Below are 14,965 nucleotides of genomic sequence, written 5' to 3' on the forward strand. Positions count from 1 at the left end.
CTGCTACCTCCCTATGAAGCCCCTGATACGCATGGCTGGGGAAGGCCTGGACCTGGCAATCTCTGGGGTACCAATGCCTCCAGCAGAGGCTCTCATTTTAGTAAACACACCTGGGGAGAGTGTGGAAGCAGTGATGCCTCCAGGCAGCTCTGCCCCTGGCTTAGTGTGTGGCCTGTGGGGGTCCTAACCCCTCTGGGCTTCTAGGTTCCCATGTACAAAACAAGGCCAGGCCTTTTTGGATTCCAAACCCCTAGTCACCTGAAGAACATCTGTGTGTATCCACACGCCCACAGTTCTGTGGACCCTCTCAGAGGGCTCATGGCCACAGCCCCTCATCCATGCGCCCAGGCCTGCAGGAGACTGGACCTTTCTAATGCTTCCTGATACACTTGAGTAAGCAAAGAACACAGACATTAAATCCTCTCTCCCACCCAAATAGGTATTCTACATTCACAGGTTCAGAACATTTTTAAATATATGAAAAGACGTAGAATCAAAACTCTCCCTCCCACCCCGTTCCTTTATATACCCAGTTCCTGCTCCACCTCCCACTCCAGGTAACCACATGTGCTCAAAACCACAAACACCACAGACACCACCCGCTATCCAGAAAGGCTATTCCTGCATAATCAGCTTCAAGCTACAAGGAGTTCATGGGCCCCTGAAAACAAACCCTGAATCCCATTTTAAGAACTGCAGCCAAGACGGTCTCTGAGCACCCACCCAAACTGATGTTTGATGCTGCCTCGTTCTAAGAAAGGAAATTAGCCTACAGTGTGACTTGTATTAAAAACGTCTCTCTGAAGGAAGCTCCCTATGCACTGACGTGGAAAGATTTCGAAGATATATTGTTAATGAAAAAAATCAAGGAGCAGAACAGTGTGTAAAACAGGCTATCACTTATGTAAAAACGAAGGGAAAGATAAAAATAATTTTCATGCAGAGCAGCTTGCAGCATGCAAAAAAAAGAAGGTGATATATAAGAAAATCTGAAGTCTTTACGTGGCCATGGGGAGGGGAGGTGAAGTGAAGACGATAAGGGACAGGGGCCCATGACAGAAGGTTAGGGGACATGGCAGGAATTTTTGAGGCACACATGTTAGTTTTGCAACTTATCAGAGTGGGGAAGTTTCTTTCCTGCGCAGTTTCTCAGTGTCCTGTGTGACACTCTTGGAGGACACCAGGCAGGCGGTTCTGCTCTAGTCTAGAATGTGATCAGTGACTACATCAGGGATCATGAGTTGTTTTTTTTTTTTTTTTGAGACGGAGTTTCGCTCTTGTTGCCCAGGCTAGAGTACAATGGCACGATCTCGGCTCACTGCAACCTCCGCCTCCCGGGTTCAAGTGATTCTCCTGCCTCAGCCTCCTGAGTAGCTGGCATTACAAGCACGAGGCACCACGCCCAGTTAATTTTGTATTTTTAGCAGACACTGGTTTCTCCCTGTTGCTCAGGCTGGTCTGGAACTCCCGACCTCAGGTGATCCACGTGCCTTGGCCTCCCAAAGTTCTGGGATTACAGGCATGAGCCACTGCACCCGGCCTCATGAGCTATTTCTTTTAACTGTTTCACTATATATTTCCTAAGGTTTTTGTTTGTTTGAGGCAAGGTCTCATTCTGTTGCCCAGGCTGGAGTACAGTGGTATGATCATGGTTTATTGCAGCCTTGACCTCCTGGGCTCAAGCAATCCTCCCTCTTCGGCCTCCCTAATACCTGGGACTACAGGTGCGCACCATCACACCCAGCTAATTTTTTAGTTTTTTTAAGAGATGGGGTCTTGCTGTGTTGCTCAGGCTGATCCTAAGGTTTTTTTTTTTTTTTCCACGTTGAACAACAAAAGGAATCATGGCCAACATCGTCTGAGTGTGTGACAGGTCCCGCACCTCTCAGTTGACACGAATTCTCTTGGAATCCTTTTGATGCACCTTAATTGTCAAGATTCCTGTCTGTGAAGTGGAAAGTGAGGCTCAAGAAGGGTGATCACCTGGACCAGGCCACAGAGTTCAGAGGTGGCAGGGCTGATATGTCAGCAGGGCTGTGCTCTTACACGCTGTCTGACACTACCTGCTCCCCGCCTCCTAATTTTTCTCTATTTTAAACAACTCTTATCTGTGAGCCTCTATATATAATGCCATTTAGGGTCAATTACAAAAGTGTGTGCTTATGGGATGGCCACCGATACATTACACTTTTTCTTCTTTCTTTTTTTGTTTTGAGATGGAGTCTCACTCTGTCACCCAGGCTGAAGTGCCTGGCTCACTGCAAGCTCTGCCTCCCGGGTTCAAGTGATTCTCCTGCCTCAGCCTCCCCAGTGGCTGTGACTACAGTAGCCCGCCACCATGCCTGGCTAATTTTTTTTTTTTCCTTTTTCATAGAGATGGGGTTTCACTATGTTAGCCAGGATGGTCTCGATCTCCTAACCTGGTGATCCGCCTGCCTTGGCCTCCCAAAGTGCTGGGATTACAGGCATGAGCCACAGCACTCAGCCCACATTACACTTTTTCATTGCTTTTTTCTTGTCACTCTTCTGTATTGTTTGAACTACTTAATTTTGTAAAGTAAACACACATTAATTATAAGTTAAGGGAAACAAGTAATAAGATTTTACGGAAGAGATAAGTAGCTGCCCCCGCAAAACCACTCTCCTCTTCTTCCTCAGTAATAGAAGTCCTGCTTTCCAGCAGGGTGCTCAGTTTCCCAGATTAAAGACTACATTTCCCAGCCTCCTGTGCAGCTGGCCATGGCCATGTGAAGACATTCTAGCCAAGGGAATGATTGTTTTATTTTCTTTTTCTTTTTTTTGAGACAGAGTCTAGCTCTGTCGCCAGGCCTGAGTGCAGAGGCACAATCTCAGCTCACTGCAACTTCCATCTCCCAGGTTCAAGCAATTCTCCTGCCTTAGCCTCCCAAGTAGCTGGGACTACAGGCATGCGCCACCACACCCAGTTAATTTTTATATTTTTAGTAGAGATGGAGTTTCACCACGTTGGCCAGGATGGTCTCGATCTCTTGACCTCGTGATCCGCCTGCCTCAGCCTCCCAAAGTGCTGGGATTACAGGCGTGAGTCACTGCACCCGGCGGGATGATTGTTTTAAACATCTCTGCTGTGCAATTCCTTCTATCTGATAAGAAGGGGAGCTGATTGCCTAATTGCATGGTGTGGTCTCTTATTTTGCTAAAATACATCTCCAAAAAGAAAAAAAAAAAAAGGAGTATCTATTTTGCAGAGGAGTAAACAAGGGCTCAGAGCAAAGAAGGTGGCTGTCACCAGGTCTAGGCAGGAAGGACAGAACCCAGTGCCAAGCATATCTTCCCGCTACCACCCAGCATCTCCCCAGGGCCTTGGAGAGAAGCTGGGCTTTGAAAAGCAGGCCTTGGGGTTCCACTGCCCAGGAACAGCATGTGAACCCACAGGTAAAAGGGTCACCACCAGGCAGTCACAGAAGGACAAATGCTGATTCCACACACAGGAGCTAACTAGAGTAGTGAAAGAGAGACAGGAAACAGAAAGGTGGCTGCCAGGTGTTGCAAGGAGGAAGAAATGGGGAGCTGGTGTCTGACGGGTGTGGAATTTCAGTTTGGGAAGAGGAAATTTTCAGGATGGATAATGGTGATGGGGGCACAACAGTACATTAAGATGTACTTAAAGCCACAGGACTATATACTTAAAAATGGTTAAAATGAGCCAAGCGCGGTGGCTCACGCCTGTAATCCCAGGACTTTAGGAGGCTGAGGCGGGTGGATCACCTGAGGTCAGGAGGTCAAGACCAGCCTGGCCAACTTGGCAAAATCCCATCTCTACTAAAAATACAAAAATTAGCCAGGCATGGTGGCGGATGCCTGTAGTCCCAGCTACTCAGGTGGCTGAGGCAGGAGAATCGCTTGAAACCAGGAGGCAGAGAGACTGCAGTGAGCCGAGATTACACTATTGCACTCCAGCCTAGGTGACAGAGTGAGATTGTCTCAAAAAAAAAAAAGGTTAAAATGAAAACATAGGTTAAAATTGTAAATCTGATGTTATGTGCAGATGTGGGCTGAACCATGTCTCCTGAAATTCGTATGTTGAAGTCTTAACCTTCAGCACCACCATGACTGGATTTAGAGACGGGGTCCCCTAACTTTTTTTTGAGATAAGGTCTCACTCTGTTGCCCAGACTGGAGTACAGTGGTGTGATCTCAGCTCACTGCAGCTTCAACTTCCGAGGGTCAGGCCAGGCGCAGTGGCTTACGCCTGTAATCCCAGCACTTTGGGAGGCCAAGGTGGATAGATCATGAGGTCAGGAGTTCGAGACCAGCCTGGTCAACATAGTGAAACCCTATTTCTACTAAAAAAAAAAAAAATTAGCCAGGTGCTGGGTGCAGTGGCTCACGCCGGTAATCCCGACACTTTGGGAGGCCAAGGCGGGTGGATTGCCTGAGGTTGGGAGTTCGAGACCAGCCTGACCAACATGGGGAAATCCCCTCTCTACTAAAAATACAGAAATAGCTGGGCATGGTGGCACATCCCTGTAATCCCAGCTGCTTAGGGGGCTGAGGCAGGAGAATCGCTTGAACCCAGGAGGCGGAGGTTGCAGTGAACTGAGATCGCGTCACTGCACTCCAGCCTGGGCAACAGAGCAAGACTCCATTACAAAAATAAAAATAAAAAATCTTCCAAGGCTCAAGTGATCCTCCTACCTCAGCCTCTCGAGTAGCTGAGACTACAGGTACGTGTCACCGTACCTGGCTTTTTTTTTTTTTTTTTTTTTTTTTGAGATGGAGTCTCGCTCTGTACCCAAGCTGGAGTGCAGTGGCGCACGCAACCTCTGCCTCCCGGGTTCAAACAATTCTCCTGCCTTAGCCTCCCGAGTAGCTGGGACTACAGGCACGTGCCACCACGCCCAGCTAATTTTTGTATTTTTAGTAGAGACAGGTGTTACCATGTTGGCCAGGATGGTCTCGATCTCTTCACCTCATGATCTGCCCGCCTCGGCCTCCCAAAGTGCTGGGATTATAGGCGTGAGCCACCGCGCCCGGCCAGATTTTTTTATTTTTGGTAGAGACAGGGTCTCACTATGTTGCCCAGGCTAGTCTCAAACTCCTGGGCTTAAGCGATCCTCCCATCCTGGCCTCCCAAAGTGCTGGGATTATGGGGGTGAGTCATTGTGCCCGGTCCAGATAGGGTCTTTTAAAAGTAAGGTTCAGTGAGGTCACTATGGTGCGCACTAAGCCAGCATGACTAGTGTCCCCATAAGAGGAGCTTAGAACACAGACACACACAGAGGAAAGACCACATGAAGACACAGGGAGAAGATGGCCTTCTACAAGCCAAGGAGAGAAGCCACAGAAGAAACTGCCCCTGCCCACAGCTGGATCCTGGACTTCCAGCCTTCAGAACTGCAAGACAGTCAATTTCCACATTTCAGTTGTTTAAACTACTCAGTCTGTATTACTTGTTACAAGGGTCCTAGCAAACCACTTCAGTATTTTTTGTGTTTTTATTTTGTTACAAATCAGGTAGCCCCCACCAAACCAGAACAGGTTCAGGGAGACTCCCTACTTCAATATGTTTTACCAGAGTAAAACAAAGGTTTAGAAAATATTCCATCATACAAAAAAAAAAAAAGTATCTCTACCAATACAGTAATGATCACCATCCTCAGCTGATCAGCTGATTTTTCCTTTCTTCCTTACTTTTATTTGAATGTTTTCGGTGAACAAACCCAAGTCCCGTCTGCTCACCTGAACAGCACACCTTTGATGACCTGCCAGGCATTGGGTGCCGGCTGGGCCGGTGGGTTCTGAGGCTGGGTCTCTGCTGGCGGGTCCCTCCCGATGCTGCCATTGCTGGTCACCTGTGGGGGACAGAGGCCAGGGTAAGGAGGGAGAATGGACACGGGGGCTATCTTAGACACCATCACACATGAAGGCCAGACACAGGCTGGGCAAAGAGTGGCTGCTTATCAATAATTGGAGAATGAATCAGTGAAAGCACCTGGGAAGGTGGGGCCCTCTTGTTTTAGGAGGAAAACACTCCCAGAGCACCTCCGCTGCGCTGGGGACCCAGTGGTGACCTAGAGAGTCCTTTGCTGTCCTCCTGGGGTTCAACAGCCCGGTGGGGAGACAAACTCATCTCTAGACAGTGACTGTCCAGAACGGGGCTGGAATGCAGGAGCCCCGAGAGGTACCTGGTCCAGCCTAGAAGTCGGGGCAACTTCCTGGAGGAGAGGGCATTGGAGCTGTGACCTAAAACATAGCAAGCTGGTGGCGCAAAGGAGGAAGTGAGAGAAGCAGCAGGTGCAGAAACAGAAGATTAGAGACACAGTCTGGGCCGGGCGCGGTGGCTCAAGCCTGTAATCCCAGCGCTTTGGGAGGCCGAGACGGGCGGATCACGAGGTCAGAAGATCAAGACCATCCTGGCTAACCCGGTGAAACCCCGTCTCTAGTAAAAAATACAAAAAAATAGCTGGGCGAGGTGGCGAGCGTCTGTAGTCCCAGCTACTCGGGAGGCTGAGGCAGGAGAATGGCGTAAACCCGGGAGGCGGAGCTTGCAGTGAGCCGAGATCCGGCCACTGCACTCCAGCCTGGGCGACAGAGCGAGACTCCGTCTCAAAAAAAAAAAAAAAAAAAAAAAGAGACACAGTCTGATCCTGATGACTGTCCACTGCTCCCTGGGGCTGGAGCCAGGATGCAAGGAGGTGGCTATTGGGGACAGCAACAGAAGGAGTCTCATGGCAGGTGCCAGATTCTTCAAGGCTGGGGCTTAGCTGAAAGGGCCTTGCCTGGGCAAACCATTCCTGAGACCCCCTCTGTGCCCAGCCCTGCCCTCCAAGGGCCCCTGGTCCAGCAGGTGAGACAGACACAGAAAAACACAGACTATCAGCCACTACCATAAGCCACGGCCACAGGACATGTCTGTGACAGCACACAGCACACTAACCCTGAGGCCAAAACTATGACCAGCTCCATCTGGCTGCTGAGCAAAGGGAGGCTCAGAGAGGTGAAGCCACTTGTCTGGTCACTCAGGAAGGACAACCACAGAAGCAGAATGACAGAAGGGAAGGGGGGCGGGCGAGAGAGCCAGGCACGGCTTCCCAGAGGAGGGCTCTTCCCTCAGACACAGAAGGTCACAGAGACTCTCAGAATGCCAGGTTTGGAAGGGGATGTCCTGCTCACCCTTCGTGCACCCTGCTAGCTCCCCAGTCCTGTTCTCATTCACCCCTCCTCCCAGCTGTCCCCTCAGCCGTCAGCCTTCAAGAGGCAGGACCAGGGCTGCCATGGTCATGGTCAGCTCAGAAGCAGCAGCGGCACAGAGTAGGGGTGTGATACACACCTGTGTAGCCACTGCTGCCTGAAGGGCTCACCCTGGACACTCAGGTCACCCAAACCCACTTCTCTCTGAGGCTCCAGTGTCTGGCCTTCCCCTCCACAGCCCCCAGTCCACTCCTCTGCAATGTTTTCTCCATTCACCTCACCCACCAGATAGCAAATGCCCCAGGGGCATGGTCAGAGGGGCCACATTTGTTAAATGTGTCACTTGTCACCTCCTGTCCCCTTCACCAGCAAGAGCTCTGTCCTGTAATCTCCCAAAGTACAGGACAGCACTGTAGGGGCTCCAGGGTCAAACGGGCCTCAGTTATTGTCCTGGTCCCACCGTTCTTGCTGTGACACTTTGGGAACATCACTTCACCTCTCTGACCTGTGGACCAGATTGTGAAAATACTGGTACATTTAAGACAGAAATGTGGGCCCTGCTTGCCCAGAGCTGAGGATCTAGAGGGAAACACACTAGAACGGTAAGCAGGATAATTAAAAATGGTACATGAGGCCGGGCACGGTGGCTCAAGCCTGTAATCCCAGCACTTTGGGAGGCCGAGACGGGCGGATCACGAGGTCAGGAGATCAAGACCATTCTGGCTAACACGGTGAAACCCCGTCTCTACTAAAAAATATAAAAAACTAGCTGGGCGAGGTGGTGGGCACCTGTAGTCCCAGCTACTCGGGAGGCTGAGGCAGGAGAATGGTGTGAACCCGGGAGGCGGAGCTTGCAGTGAGCTGAGATTGCGCCACTGCACTCCAGCCTGGGTGACAGAGCGAGACTCCGTCTAAAAAAAAAAAAAAGGTACATGGAAAACAAGCAGGGGGTAGTGACAGCAACTGAGTTGGGGACATGGATCCACTCTGGAGCGGGTGGTCAGAGAGGCGCTCCCTTTGGCGTCTGGGTCATTGGGTGAGACCCTTGGGCTGAGACAGAGGAAGCCACATTCTGATGAGATCTATGGAGCGGGGGTCGGCTGGGGAAGCTACAACAGACAGGCACAAGGCCTCTCCTCACGGCCAGCCTAGCTCCTGGGAAATTTAGGGGCCCAAGTATGGGTTTCAACGGGTCTGAGCTGATTTGGGGTCAGGAATGGACATTTGATGCCAGGCCAGGATTTGAAGCTACGTCTGGCTGACTCCCAGGTCTCTTCTCTTACCTGTTAGTGATGGGCAATTTAGCTGGGAACCTTCCCACGGAACGGCAAGTTAAAACCACCATGAGATGTCACTTCACACCTATTAGGATGGCTATCAGCAGAGAGACAGACAATCACAAGTGCTGGCGGGGATGTGGAAAAACAGGAACCCTCACACACTGCTACGGGGAAAGGAAAAGTGCAGCCACTTCGGAAAATATGGCAGTCATATGTGCACCTACTACACAATCCAGCAAACCCATCCTGAATGGCTACCCAGGAGGCAGAAAACGTGGCTGGGCGCAGTGGCTCACGCCTATAATCCCAGCACTTCAGGAGGCCAAGGCAGGAAGACTGCTTGAGCCCTGGAGTTCAAGACCAACCTGGGCAACACAGCAAAACCTCATCTCTATAAAAAATATCAAAATTAGCCAGGTGTGGTGGTGCATGCCTGTGGTCCCAGCTACTCAGGAGGCTGGGGCGGAAAGATCAATTGAGCCTTGGAGGATGAGGCTACAGTGAGCCAGGATCGCACCACTGCACTACAGCCTAGGCGACAGAGCATGACTCTGCCTCAAAAACAATGGCCGTGTGTGGTGGCTCATGCCTATAATCCTAGCACTTTGGGAGGCCAAGGCAGGAGGATCCCTTGAGCCCAGGAGTTGGAGACCAGCCTGGGCAACACAGGGAGACCCTGTCTTTCTTTACTTAGAAAAAAAAGGAAAAGAAATACTGCCACAGAAAAGCTTGTACATGAATGTTCATAGCAGCATTATTGGCAATAGCCAAAAACTATAAACAACCCAAATATCCTTCAAGGTATGAAAGAATAAACTGTGTCACGTCTGTGGACTGCTACTCAGCAGTGAAAAGGAACAAGTGAGAGCGTGTACTTTAGGATTTCCCCAAAGGCCAAATTTCCCTGATCCTGGGTTGTAAAAAATAAAATAAAAAGGAACAACTGCAGATCTGTGTAACAACATGAACCTCAAACCCATTATGCCCAATGAAAGAAGCTGGACAGAAAAGACTGGATGTTGTTTAGGTCCTTGTTTAAGAAATTTGTAGAAAATTACAGAGATAACACCTCCGTGGCTGCCTAGGGCTGGGAGCAGCAGAGACTGCAAAAGGGAACTTTTTGAGGAGACAGAAGCTTTCTCAGACCAGACTGTGGTGATGGCTGCACCACACAACTGCATAAATGGACCAGGAGTCAATGAACTCTACCCTGACAACAGGTTAACTAACGTTATACCATCTAAATTATACTACAAGGCTGGGCATGGTGGCTTATGCCTGAAATCTCAGCACTTTGGGAGGCTGAGGCAGGCAGATTGCCTGAGGTCAGGAGTTTAAGACCAGCCTGGCCAAGCTGGTGAAACCCTGTCTCTACTAAAAATACAAAAATTAGCTGGGTGTGGTGGCAGATGCTTATAATCCCAGCTACTTGGGAGGCTGAGGTAGGAGAATTGCCTGAACCCAGGAGACAGAGGTTGCAGTGAGCTGAGATGGTGGTGACAGAGTTTTCAGCTCCTATTTCCCTGAGTAAAGGCCAAGTCCTCCCCAAGGCCTCCAAAGCTTGGCATAATCTGCATCTGTCCCCAGCCACTCCTCTCCCCTCACCCGCTCCAACCTCCTTGACATTCCTGCATCACACTAGGCACCTCCCACCTCAGGGCCTTTGCACTGGTTGTTCCTTTGCCTGAAAGGCTTTTCCCTCGTATCTTTGGGACTCCCCCTCTCACTTCCTTCAGGTCTTTGTTCAAGCATCACCTCTTCAGAGAGGCCTTCCTAGACTACCCTATTTAATTGCAACTCTTCTACCCACCCCTCACTTCCTATTCCCATCCCAGCTTTATTTCTGTCCATGGCACACAGAGTCATCTGAACTGCTGTTTTCCTTATTTATCTTGTTCACTGTGTGTCCCTGTCTGTGCTTCCCCTACAAATTCAGCTCCAACTAGAACACAAGGGTAAGGGCCTTCAAGAGGGCAGCACCTATTTTGTTCACAGCTGTATCCCCAGCATCAGCACACGGCCTAGCATGTAGTAGACTCAATTTGTATTCGCTGAAGGAATGAATGGCAAAGCTGAGTTCCTGGCTATAGGAGCACGCTGGCTAAAGCAGGAGACTGGGCCGAGGGTCTGCCTGCTGTGCACTAGGCCCTGGGCATGGGAGAAGGGTGGCAGTGGCTGTGGACACATCAGTGACTAAGACACAGTTAGTTCCTGCTCTTGGATCTGCACATCGACGCACACACACAATGCCCAGCAACATCTGCTAAGGGGCCCAAGAAGCAGCTGAGACCACCAGGGCTAGGCAAGAGCGGGAGGAAGCTACATTTTACCGCATGTCTTCACTGATTACCTGAATCCACCACTGCGCATCAGGGAATTTCACCTCAGCCCAGCCTCTGTTTCAAGATCCACTCATTCTACAAACACTGAGCACCTCCTCTGTGCCCAACCCTGAGCTGAGTGGTGCTAAGGAAGTAGTGGTGATCAAGGCAGTCCCGGTTCTGCCCTCCTGGGGCTCCCAGTCCAGTGGAGGAGACCAGTCCCCAGACAGTGAAACCCAGCTGGTGCAGGCCTGGGACAGGGGATCCCAGACAGTCAAAGAGGGCTTTCTGCAGGAGGGAACATCTGAAATCTGTAGGACTAAGATACATCAGCTAACTAAAGAGGGGAGAGATCTGTGCGTAGACTGCAAGGAAAGAGACTGAGAGGCAATAAAAGAGGTTTAGAAATAAAATAGGTTTCAGAGCAGTGGATCCCCTTTAGCGCAGTGGTTCTCATGCAGGGATAACTTTGCCCCCCTCCTCCTGGAACATTTAGCAATGTCTGGAGACATTTATGGTTGTCACAACTGGGGAGGGGCGTGGATGCTGCTGAGCTACTGACATCTAGTGTGTAGAGGCCAGGGATGCTGCTAAACATCCTAAAATGCACAGGGCAGTCCCCCAAACAAAGCATTATCCAATTCAAAATGTTGACAGTGCCGAGCTCGAGAAATTCTAGTCTGAAGAAAAGAGGTGGATCACGCAAGGCTGTGATTTATAAAAGAATTTGTACTTTGTTCTAAAGGCAAAGGGGTAAGTCTTGATTGTTTTTAAGCAGAGTTGGTACAAGAGAAGATCAGAGTGCCATCTGGAAGCTCAGGGCAATCAGCACAACCTGGGCCCTGGTCTCTCAATCCACCACCAACCCAATAATCAACAGAAACCCAGAGGGGGAACGACCTCCTTTCAGCAAGACTAGAAAACCCCTGAAGACAGGAACTGAGCCTTCATTCCAGCACTAACTCAACACACATTTCCTGAGCTGTCCCTGAGGCCAGGCCCTGGCTGAGAATGCTGAACAGATTCAGAGCAGATATAGTGGGCTCTATCACACTAACTTCATCCAGGTGTCCTCCCCAGGTAATACCACTTGCTCCTTCTCTGGGCTCCCCCAGTCCCTGGACACAGACTTCTGTCACCAACCTAATCATTCAGGATTATAACTGTTTGTTTACATGTCAGTCCCCTCTCCCCGTCCCATGAAAGCAGGGATATGGCTGGCCCTCCTGTCCAACCTCTGCAGTTAACAGGGGAGAAATAAAGGCCTAAAGAGGGAAAGGAACTTGCCCAAGGTCATACAGAGAGTCAGCTTCATTCTCCCCTCTCAACCCGCACTCCTTTCCCCTGAGCTGCCTCCTACATGTCAGTGACATCCCAGTGGGTGGGTCGACATCACCTTGATGTCTCCATCTATTCCCCAAATGCCTGAACGGTAGCTGCCTGAAATGGTATGCTCTGCAGTGTGTTAAGGCAGCAGTGGGTCAGAAGTCATCCATACATGGACTAATTAACCCATAGGACTAGTTCATGTTAAAAGCACATCCATACTAGTCCCTGTGTCAGCAATGTCTTGTAACTTCTACATAAAGTTACAAACCTAACTGGGATGACCTTCTGGAAGCGCCTTAGTCTCACTGTTCCTTGGATTCCCGTCTGTAAAATGGGTCTGTCGGCCATGCCCTGCTTATCCAGACTTCCCAAGAGCTAGAAAACTCTCAATTAATCACTGCGCACACCTCCAGCACTACAACGAAACCTGAACGCCAGATCACTCTAGGAACGGCCTCAGAGCCTGGAATCGCGGAGTCGAGAAGCCAGCGCGCCAAGGCACAAGCCTGCGCCCCTCCGAGCCACTGTCTCCCCGGCTCGAGCGATAAGGCTGGTGGCAGCCCGGCGCGAGCGCGCAGGGGACCCAACACGCAACAGGGCCCCGTTTGCGGCACCGTCCGGCCTCCTGGGCGGTCCGGCCCTCCCTGGGCCGGGTATTCAAGGTCCCTCTGGGCAAGGGGCCCCCAGTGCACTGGATTCCACAACAAAGAGCAGGACACGCCCCGTGGGAGGCCCCCCGACTGGGGAAGAACCCCCTCAGTCCCCTCTCGGCCTCCGTACCTGACCGGAGCCGCCTCCCCCGGCCGCCACCACGGCGCTGCGGGCCCCGTCCGCCTCCTGCGCCGCCGCCATCTTCCCGCTCCGGGTCCCCGCCCCCGCCGCCAGCTCCGCCCCGTCCCCGACGCGCAGCGTAATCGCGCGAGATTTCATACTTTCTAGCCCCGCCGGGCCACCGTATCCGGCAAGAGTGCCGCAGCCACGCCTCTCAGAAAGGCCGCTTTCGGCTGTGAAAGGACCAACCTGGCCACCGTATTTCTTTCCCGCAGGCTGTTTCCACCTAATAGAAACACTGTATGTTCCGAACTCCAGGACTTTCTCTGCCAGCATGCACCTCCCATAAGTTCTGTCTCTTCCGCCCCTTCACATTAACCCACGTTTTCGGTTATATGAGCCTTTCGGGCCATCCTGTCCGCCTCTCCCTGCCGATTTTTTTCGTCCTTTTCGTTCCATGTTTCTTGAGCTTTACCGGCCACAGTACGGCTTCGAACCACGCCCCTCTTTCGTCAGAGAAACCTTTCTGGGCACCGTATTCGGAGTCGAAGAGCAAGCCTTTTGCCCAGCACCCTTGTCTTCTGACCCCTCTTCATAACACAACTCTTTCGTCCAAGTCTCCTGAGCTCATAGCCTTTCTGTGTATTTAGATTTCCAATTCCAGGGGTCTTACGGCCAACACCCCTGCGATAAGACCCTATGATACACCCCGAAGCCTTCGGTCGGCCCTGCCTAGCACGCATGCGCGTTCCCTTAGTGGTCCAAACCTCGCATCCCTGGACTAGGCTTCACAGGCTCTGAGAATTCCACAGTTTTTCATTAGCTGTGTGTCTTCGTACAGCTCTAAACCCGGCCATGTGCTGGGAGACCCCTGGCTTGGAGAGGGTGTTACGGAGGCCCAGAGAGGACAAGACTCTAGGAGGCTGTTAACTCTTCACACGTGAAATTGGGTGGACGTCTGGCCAGGGTTCAAATCCATGTGGTGCTACTGACCGGATAAGAGATCCTGGACAAGTGACCTCTCTCTCTCTCTCTCTCTTTTTTGTTTTTTTTTAGATGAAGCCTCACTCTGTCCACCAGGCTGGAGTGCAATGGCGTGATCTGGGCTCACTGCAACCTCGGCCTCCTGGGTTCAAGTGATTCTCCTGCCTCATCCTCCCGAGTAGCTGGGATTACAGGAGCGCGCCACCACGCCTGGCTAATTTTTTTGTTTTTGTTTTTTTTTGTAAGTAGAGACGGAGTTTCACCGTGTTGGCCAGGCTGGTGACAAGTGACATCTCTGAGCCTCAGTTTCTCCCCTTTTATAAACTAGGGATTCTAATCGTACTCGTTATTCGTCTTCCCGTTTTGCCCCCCTGTGTTATTGGGAAGACGTAGTTAGATCGCGAATGTAAAACATCAGGCCCTGGGCCTCATGCTTAAGTGGTCAATATTCGGGGCGCTGTGATTATGAACTCTATATATTACCTGGAAAGAGAGTAAGCTTTGCATTGGGATATTCTAAATATTTAATTATCATTTTATTATCGGTTTCCTCCACTTTCCTCTAGGTCTCAGCTCTGTAATACTAGCTCTCGCTCTAGGAAGCTCTCTCTGAGTTGCTTTCCCATCCTCCCTTGCCTCCTCAGCTCCTCCACCCCACCCCTGCTCACTTTGTGTCATCACTGTCAGGGATGGGTGTGTCTCCCCAACTGGGCAGGCTGACCCTGGACTGTTGTGGTCACTGCTGTATCTCCAGCACTGCCCTGGGGATTATTGCTGAAAGAAAGTATGACGCTCTCTAAGTGCAGAAGGTGAGTGACTTGACTTACCTCTCTGAGGGCTAACACAGGGCAAGAAGGAACCTTAGAAAACTTCATGCCTCAGCCGGCCGCGGTGGCTCACGCCTGTAATCCCAGCACTTTGGGAGGCCGAGGCAGGCAGATCACCTGAGGTCAGGAGTTTGAGACCAGCCTCGCCAACTTGGTGAAACCCCGTCTCTACTAAAAATACAAAAATTAGCTGGGCATGGCGGCGGTCGCCTGTAATCCCAGCTATTCAGGAGGTTGAGGCAGGAGAATTGCTTGAACCCGGGAGGCAGAGGTTGCAGTG

General features: G+C 51.0%; 1 protein-coding gene across 1 annotated transcript in view; it reads right to left on the reverse strand.

Moving 5' to 3' along the window:
* CLPTM1 (CLPTM1 regulator of GABA type A receptor forward trafficking) overlaps nt 1-12,978 on the reverse strand; it is a 38,822-nt gene extending 25,844 nt beyond the window's left edge. The window contains exons 1-2 of the mRNA XM_007997160.3: nt 12,884-12,978; nt 5,722-5,834 (exon numbers count right to left, since the gene is read on the reverse strand). Coding sequence (XP_007995351.3) covers nt 5,722-5,834; nt 12,884-12,955 — 185 coding nt within the window. The 5' untranslated portion in view covers nt 12,956-12,978. The remainder of the gene's footprint in view (nt 1-5,721; nt 5,835-12,883) is intronic.
* Between the last annotated feature and the right edge of the window lie 1,987 nt (nt 12,979-14,965).

This window comes from Chlorocebus sabaeus, chromosome 6, assembly GCF_047675955.1.
Source record: "Chlorocebus sabaeus isolate Y175 chromosome 6, mChlSab1.0.hap1, whole genome shotgun sequence".
Lineage (NCBI taxonomy): Eukaryota > Metazoa > Chordata > Mammalia > Primates > Cercopithecidae > Chlorocebus > Chlorocebus sabaeus.